The 8,817-nt window shown below is 40.1% G+C and overlaps 1 protein-coding gene across 1 annotated transcript in view; it reads left to right on the top strand.

Moving 5' to 3' along the window:
- Nucleotides 1-256: 256 nt before the first annotated feature.
- The window catches only part of ADAMTSL1 (ADAMTS like 1), a 176,455-nt gene continuing 167,894 nt past the window's right edge, over nt 257-8,817 (top strand). The window contains exon 1 of the mRNA XM_085041985.1: nt 257-696. Coding sequence (XP_084898111.1) covers nt 640-696 — 57 coding nt within the window. The 5' untranslated portion in view covers nt 257-639. The remainder of the gene's footprint in view (nt 697-8,817) is intronic.

Raw genomic sequence — 8,817 nt, 5'->3', positions numbered from 1 at the left:
TTGCTTTACAGTTTTAGAGCAGAGTTAGCCCCCTTTATTGCTGAGCAAATGGTGTAAAGGAGAACACTTTTCTGTAAAGAATACAAGGCTTTATCAAAATGTGCGATCTCCCTGGAGGATTTAAGCATTTTCCGATTGGTGCTTTTCATGGCATGCGTTATGTATTGACACAGATTAAGTTTCCCTCCCGTCTGGAACAATGCACGCTCAGGAGAGCTACTGACCTAGCAATAAGCGTGAACAGCTCGTGGCAAGTGGCAAAGCGGAGCTCCGGGAGCTGCAGGCAGAGCGCTCAGTACAGCCTTGCCATTCTGCCTCTCTCCTCCTCCTACTCCTCCTCTCCCGCTCTCTCTTTCCTTCCCCTCTGTCTTTAGCCGCTACGCTTTCCCCAGACCTCTTGGCTTTGTTGTGCTGCACGTCTGAATAGCAGGAGGGGGATTGGCTAAAGGCTGGCTCGGGGAGCGCTTCCCTGCAGCTCTCGCCAGCCCACCCACCCACGGCTGGGTCAGGAAACGCGAGCGGGGCCGATGGAGGCGGAGAAGCAGCGCTGAGGGTTTGCACGGCGCTGCATGTGACAGCAGGAGCCGAGCGCCTCGCAGCTTGCGCCTGTCCGACCCCTGGTCCGGCACCGACCCGACAATGGAGTGCTGCCTCTGGACAGCCGCTGGCACCCTGCTTCTAGCTTCCCTTATCCTGGTAAACGCCTTTTCTTTCCTACAAATGTGTGCCGCTTGGAGCTGATACTCTATCTGTGTGCATATATGCGGGTGGGCATGTTTTTAGTCTCTTAAGATCGCGGTGGGAGAGAGTTTGTTTTGAACAAGTCGTGCAGGTCTTATCCTCTCTGAAGCGCTGCAGACTTGGAGCCTTGATATTGTGGGTTGCTGCAGGTAGAACCAAGAAGCTGATGTTGGCATCAGCTTTCTAAACTTGCAGAGCAATGACCTGTGAACGGTGATTTAACTGCTTGGGATTTAGAGAGGAGTTGTTTCTCCGCTCTTTAAATCAAACTATATCACACTGCAGTGCTCCTGGAATTTTCTTCCTTTAAAAAAAAGAGAAAAAATCCCTCTTTTTCAGTTTTGCACATGGAGAGAAAACAGGTACAGCATGTACTGAACTTTTTCCCGAAGCCCACTTAAATATCTCATTACTTCTGTAACTCATTACTGAGTCAAGTTTATAGCAACCTTTGAAATATATGTTCTGTGATATCTGGCATATTTCAGGGTCATAAACTTGATCGTTACTATATTGTTTTCTTTCATACTTCCCCTGGCCATCTTGGTAGGATGCCTACAGCTGAGAGCTATAGCTATGCTGTTTGATTGACATTATATGTTCCTTTTTGACTCATACCTAATTTTATGATGGTTTTGGCATCAGAAGATCTTCATTAAGGATATTAATACATATATATTTTTGATACCAGAGTCATCTTGGCATACATATGTTGCCCTTTTCTTAGAATTTGATTGAATGTAGTAGTTAGTTCAAACAGCAAAGCATCATTAAGAAATACATGAATTTTATAGCAGCTTGCATCTTCTTATTTATCCATATAAACCAATATATAGTAATCATTGTAAATTAATTTTAATACATTTTTAGTGGCCACACAGGGATCTAAACAGTAGGATAACCCTATTCAAAATGCTTATTAAAATTATTGTATTATTTAAAAAAAAAAAGAAAATAGCAGCTTTTTGTATACACAGTCACTAAATACTAATTGAGCACTAGAAATAAGAATGCTGTCTGGACTGATCTAAAAGTCTTATTTTGTTTTAATATCTATTTTCCATTTATAATACTGAATTCACACAAAATGGCATCAAGTCAACACAGATTCCCTTTTGTTTATGAAAATTAGATGCTTATGACCTGATGACTGTAATATATTATGAGCCAATCCTGCAGGATTAATTTAGGGAAGATCAACAGGAGCTATGACTCAACAAGAATGTGTAAAGACTGTAGGATTTGGCCCCATGTTAAGCTCATACTCATAATATTTGTACATCACTCTGCTGCTTGTGAATTAAGTTCTCAGTCCCTGATTCATGAAAATAAATAGTGCATTCTGCTGCCAACTATTATGCATTATATTCCACACTATACTAGTTTGTATTTGTATGACTTACCCTGCCTCAAGAGATTTCCCCCCACCTCCCATCAAATCTCTTTGTGCCTTAAGAATAGTGATGTGAAGCAAGCTTAACTTTCTTTTTTGAATCAGACCATTCTTTTGCTCCTTCCATAGTCAGGAAAATCTCTCACTTGCTTTCAGCAGGAGATTAGGTAAACATGCAAGTATTTGACTTAAAGCTTGGCTAGAGATAGGGATAAGTTGTAGGATACCTTGGTATACTCATTCCTGCTGTAGTTTATTGCAGCACGAGTTCACCAAAGGCATGGTAGAAAGCTCATAGATGTTTTTTGAGGAAAAAAGTCATTCAATTAGCCTGTGGCGTGGCTCTTAGCATCCTAGATGTTAGCCTTCAGTCAAGTAGACAGAACTAGTTTGAAATCTCTGACAATCAACATTTGGATTTATGTGTATCACCTTCACCTTGTATCTCTTCTAAAAGTATCTTTCCCACAATGACCAACACCAGCAGCTTCTTGTCACCTAGCACTCTAGTAACATCAGCAAAGGTTCACAGTTGTAAGCACGAAGGTTATGCAATAAATGCTGACAGGATTTGTCTTAGAAAAATTTACTACATCAGTGGAGCAAATTAGCACCTAAAGTCTTTGTTCAGCATCCTTGCCTCGGGAAGGCATTGCACAGCCCAGGCACATGTACAGCCTGTCCATGTGGTGCTAAGGCAATTGAGCCCTAGCAGCCTCACAGCGTGTGACAAGTCCACATGCAAAAACAGCAATAACCCCTCCTCTTTTTCTTGCTAGCAGCTGCCTGGAGTGGTGTAGTAAGTGCGTGTAGCTCACTACTCCATTGGGGTTCTTAACCTTCTTCAGAAGAAATTGTATTTGTTTTCAGTTGAGTGGTACTTGAGTAAGGTCATTGGGGGTCCCTAGTTTATTTTGTTAACTGTCCTAAAACTTGATCTATACTCAGAGAACCAGTTTCTCCAACATTTATATGGACTAAGTATTTTCACGGCTATTTTTGAGAATCTGAGCTATCTAAGATGCTTGTCTTGAAAAAGTATGAAAAGGCAGTTTCACTTTCCAGAGAAAGTCCAGATACATGGAGAATTTTGTTATTGCTCTGTGAACTTCTGCATGCTAAAGAAGTATTACCACACTACTTTTAAGAGTAACAAAAGAAAGCAGGCATTTGGTTCCGGAGACTTTCCTTTCTATTAGTTTAAAAATAAAAGCCTAACACAAGTAAATCACAGTTGTCTAACTCAAAGGAATATGGCCAAAACCATAACCAGCCATGTGTTCAGCCAAACTCGAAGTCAAATAACTTCATGTCAGAAGGGCATTTAAACACATTTGCATTTGTTATTTGCATCTTTTCAGCAGCTTTTTTTAGCTCTCTTTGTTGGTGTTGTGATACTTACAGAAGTAACACTAGGGACTGTAATAAAGTACATGTGTTTTTCTGCAGGATTTCTTTCTTTTGCTGTGCTAATTTGTACATGGAAAATAGTCAAATACAATAGTCTGTTCCTTCCAGGCTCTTTGGCATTACACTCCCCTATTATCTAACTGGGTCTGGCTTGGATGACCACAAGTGCAATTAGCCAGTGAAATGAATATGTTTCTTGTTTACATCTGAATATACAAAGCTTGACAGTTTTTCCTTTCATGTGTAGATAAGTCTACCTACTGCTGTATGTCTGCTTGTCTGTCATTACAATTGTAGGTATGTTAAGGGGTTTTCTCCAGTATGAGATCCAAAGAAGGCAAGAATATTTTCATGCAGGATCATGTATATGTACAGGCTAGCATTTGATCACATCCGTTGGGTAAGGGTGAACTGAAATGCAGAGTTCCGCAGTACAAAGCTGAGATTTATTCTTGTTACACAGTAAAAATACCTCGAAGTTGTGTTTTGTGACCCATGCTGCAGTACTTCACATAAGTCATGTCTACAAAACAAAACCATTTCTTATGTGAAAGACTAAATGCTACTAAGTATGTGTGATCATAATTTCTTTCTACATTGCTCTAGAATTCTGTGTTGGGACATATTTTATTGACCTCTTCCTTCAGGTTGTTTAAGTATGAAATTTATTTCTTCTTTTTCTACCAAGTGCAGAGGCTTGCATGAGCTCTGTGTGATGGAATTTTTTGGGGGCTTGGATTTTAGTGAATGGAGGTCAACACTTAATGGAGGTTACTGATTTACTGGTCTGCTTCACCAGTGTCACAAAAGTTTAACATGTTCTTTTAATGACTTTGCTAGAATCATAGGGCTGCAAAAAATAATAAAAGAAGGTATGACATTGAACAGTGTGGAAAGTCTGAAGATTGGAATGTGGTCACCTGTAGTCATGCATCTGTCAGCTGGACAAACTTCAGTGCTCAGAGGGTTCATAAGTTAATATAAAGTCTGAGAGGGCCACTTGACCAGACAAATAAATCTTTAGGAGAGGACTATCAATCTCTGCATGACTGAATTTTCACTGAAGCAAATAAAAACTGAATCCCTTATAACTGTATTGTTAGCCATCCAAATATAACCTCATGGTTTCTGTTGTATTGTCAGTTCTGCAGACAGCAGTGTTGCTTCTATTGCTTTTTGTAGCTATTTTTTTAACCTTGTAAGAAAACTCAAAATTATATTGGAAGCAATTATATGGGGGGGGAAATGGGAAATTGCAGTCTGAGGAAGGGAAGAAGAATGGTAAGATCATCCTTACAGAAACAACTGAAAAGCTAAAGATAGTGGGAAAAAAAAAGTAAAAACACTCCAAGCACCAGATGCTATAACATCATGATGGGGAGCAGGAAAAAAGAAAAAGAAATTACTTGTCCCAGCCCAAGCCAAGGACAGTTATAAAATAAGTGTTCTCATCTGGTGGACAGCAACTAATCCAAAAATGGGCATGAAATGTTTAATTTTATCAGAATATCATATTCTGGTATGAACCACAACTTCTTCCTAACTCTTGTACAGGAATGGCTAGCCTTTGCTGTTGGCTTCTCCATCTTTTTGTATCACCTTATGGACAGCAGGCTTGTCGTTACAGCTGGCTGACCAGTTTTGCATACTCAAGGTGTTACAACATGCTCTAATTCTTAGATGTATGTTCAGGCACAATGGGGAAAGAAAGCAAGGGAAGGTAACATTTTGTAGAGTGAGATCTTCTCTAGGTCCTTTAGCCCTGTGTAGTGATGAACACAGACCAATAATTGTCAAAGCTTAGTAAAATCTGATCATTTAGATGCCCTTCTATCTCAGGGAATGTAAATAATTTCATCATAGGTCTGAGATTTTCTATCATCTGTATTTCAAGTACCTTGTTTAGAATTTCATTCTGCATATGACCATGTTCCATTTCTTTTTTCTGCAATAACTGAACTTTTCAAAATTTCTTATAAAAGTAGCTAAAGTTGGGAGAAATTGGAAGGAGAGGGAAAGCAATGTGTGTATTTGTGAGATTTAATTTTCTTACAAAGCCAGCATATGTAGAAATCTTAGTAGTTTTGCCACCTGTGGGTTTTTTGGTCTCTGATTATAGGTGCAGTCCTTCTAGCTGTGCAGAGAAATAAGGGGTATGTTCATTGATTCTACTGTACATTAATTTTCACATTGTTTCCACTTTAGGCTTCACTGCCTTTGTGAAATCTCTTCCAAAGCTTCATTCTTAAAAATTTTTGCTTTTCAGGGACTTCTCATAGAGGGAGTTGAGCAGAGAGGATGTCAGGGTAGAGGGAAGGGTTGTGTGCTAATGTAAGACATCCTGAAATAAATTCCAAGAGTGCTCAAGAAATGAGACAGGAAATTATATGCAACTTATAATAAATTCAAACTGGCCCATAAAATAAATATATTAATTTTGTTTCCATATGAATATACTGTGTGGGTGTCGAATTTCCCCTTCTAGCTTTTTTGGGTATAATCTCAGTCCTTGTTTGATGTTTGCTTGTGTATTCTTCAGATTCTGTGCTGTATCAACAGAGCCAGATATTAAAGGAAATAAAGGAAGCTATAAGGTCTCACACTGTTTTGATGCAGGCATCAGATGGGTGAATTATTTATTTATTTACTTACTTACTGGTTTATTGAAATCCTGTTTTTCTTTCAGTCTGAATTGTTAAAAGCATCAGTGGTTTAGGGCGAACATAATGGCCCTTAACAAGCCCAAGGCTGTCTTCTCTTATTGTAAATGTCTTTTGGATATGACTTTTAAAAAGACACAGGATTTTGAAGTTACGGTGGTATGTCCAATATGTCCCTTAGAGGTCCAGCCATGTTTTAAAGACTAAAGATCTGAATTAGCTGAAGAGGAAAGTACTGTAACAGAAATATCTGAAACTAAAAGCTTGTGTTGCTTTAATAGCTTTAATTGTATGATTCTGCCCCTCCAAACTTTACAAGACTTGTCACTCTCTGATGGGCTCATCCACCCATCAGTGCTGGTAAGCACCAGGTCAAGAGGGAGTGTTACCTTACTAGAGCTGAAGACTGACATAGAGAGGAAAGCATATCCTTTCTATGTAGCAAACTGGTTCAGAGCATGTCATTTCTGTTATTTGGGGAGAGCAAGGGAAAAAGATATTTTCATCATACATGATAGAGGGCAGAAGGAGAGTAGCAGCAGCTTGTGTCCTGATAGTGTTTAGCCCTTTCCATCTTTGCAGTTCAATGTAAATTCATGAAAAAAAAAAAGCTGGTACTGCTAAAGACTCCTTCATCTTGGGACTCTTAACAACTGAGTATTCCTTTAAAGAAACTTATTCATTATTTGAGATCAATTACTTGGTGAAAAGGGGAGAAATAAATATGTTCGATAAACTGTGAGTTTTAGAGCTATTTTCTAGGGTCCAATGAGCTTTTTCCCCCATCTTTATTTTTGTTTTGACATGGAATTTCAGGCTTTCTCAATTATTTCCTTCCTTCCTTCCTTCCTTCCTTCCTTCCTTCCTTCCTTCCTTCCTTCCTTCCTCCCTCCCTCCCTCCCTCCCTCCCTCCCTCCCTCCCTCCCTCCCTTCATTTCTCTTGCTTTACAGCCTATCTTTTACATAAATACTTGCTTTTTGGTTTTCATGCCTCCAACAAGGGCTAATATTTCCACCCTTTATATGGCCCCTTGTTGTTAAAATAAACACATACACATCTCCATGAGGTAACTGAGGGAGGTGGCAGAATCATCAGAAGAATAGGAGGCTTCATTTGTTTTGAATAAACCTTGGAATTGCAGATATTGTCTGAAATTACAGAGGTCTTTGGAAACTTCCTTTGTCTGAAATACCTCCTGATCAGAGTGTCATCTTCCTGTTGCAATCTGTGTCACCTTGCCTTAGGGCTGTGATCCACTCCAGAGGAGGCTGAGCTGTCCTAGGGCTGAGGAACCCATTAAAATCTATGCTGATGTAACAATGTCTTCTAGCTCAGACTTTCAGAACCAGGGTTTCTAAAACCAGATGACATGGGGTTTTGTGAGTGGACTCACTGTTGAATGTTGTGATTTCTGTAGAGGGTTAGGTTAGGAGGGTGGATATATGAAGTTTAAGGTCAGTTTACTGGAAAGGAGAATGGCAGTATAAATTTCTTCCATATAAATGTCTTCTTCCTTGGGAGACACAGTGAAGCTTGCAGTGTCAGGCATAAGTTGGCCATTTTTCTTAATGCCGATTAAGCATAGCACAGCCAGCACATACTTTCATTTCTCACCACTTAGAAAACACTTGGCATGCAATAGCCCTCATCACAGATTACAATTTTGCTTTTCTCTTATTTCCTTACTGTGTGTCTTGTGGGCTTTTTTTTTTTTTCACTGCCCACAGTTCTTGCTACGTGGAAGAAAAACACAAAGTCCTCGAGTGCAAGATGCACTTTTGAACCCATGATGTTGGGTGGGTTCCAAATTCTGAAAAGTGATTTCACCCATCCTGCATCTGAACCAATCCTAGCCTTAAAACCCTTCTGAGTCAATGAGGCGACAACTCTGAGGTTAAGCCAGCTTGGACTTGCTCTGTATTGGATCACCCATGCCTGGTGTTTACACCAGCACGGCAGGATTTAAATACAACAAAATGTTCAGTCTGTGAGAGCAAGAAAGAAAACTTTTGTATTCACACTGCTCTCCTGGTGTGTATTTTCATATGGGTAAGAGGAGTGAGAGATAGGACTGATCTGAGTTTTATAAGGCACTGTTATAAAATGTTACAGGGAGCTCAGTGTGCACCATGCTGAAGTGATACGGTGTCAGCTCCATCCTCTGCCAGCAACCCCCTTTCCCGCCCCTCCAGCTGGCTGCTGCCCTTCTATGAGAAGAAATGAGCTCACGTTTGGCACATTTCTCCTGGGATACAGCTTCCAGTCCAGGTTTAGGAATGGCTGTTTAGCTCTTAATGTCCTGAGATGGCTGTTAATCGATTATTCCCTGTGATGTTGCAGACTAGAAGCTGTGTCTCCCATATTCACAGCACAGCTATATTTGCCTTAGGGCATTAGGAATCCTTTGGGACTGTGAGGACAGCATGCCAGTGTTCTTCTCTGTCTCAGATGAATTGATGTGTGAAGATGCTGATGTAAGATGGTGCAACTGTGTGCAACACTGAGACTACAGACACAGTGTTTTCAGGAGTTCAGTGGGACACTTTGTCCTACTACTTGTGCATTAGCCATATCAGGTCATGGTCAGGAGGTGAGGTGAGGTTGTTTTCCTG

Source organism: Lichenostomus cassidix, chromosome Z (assembly GCF_008360975.1).
Source record: "Lichenostomus cassidix isolate B80296 chromosome Z, HeHo_3.0, whole genome shotgun sequence".
Taxonomy (NCBI): domain Eukaryota; kingdom Metazoa; phylum Chordata; class Aves; order Passeriformes; family Meliphagidae; genus Lichenostomus; species Lichenostomus cassidix.
This window is presented reverse-complemented; position numbering and strand designations above follow the sequence as displayed.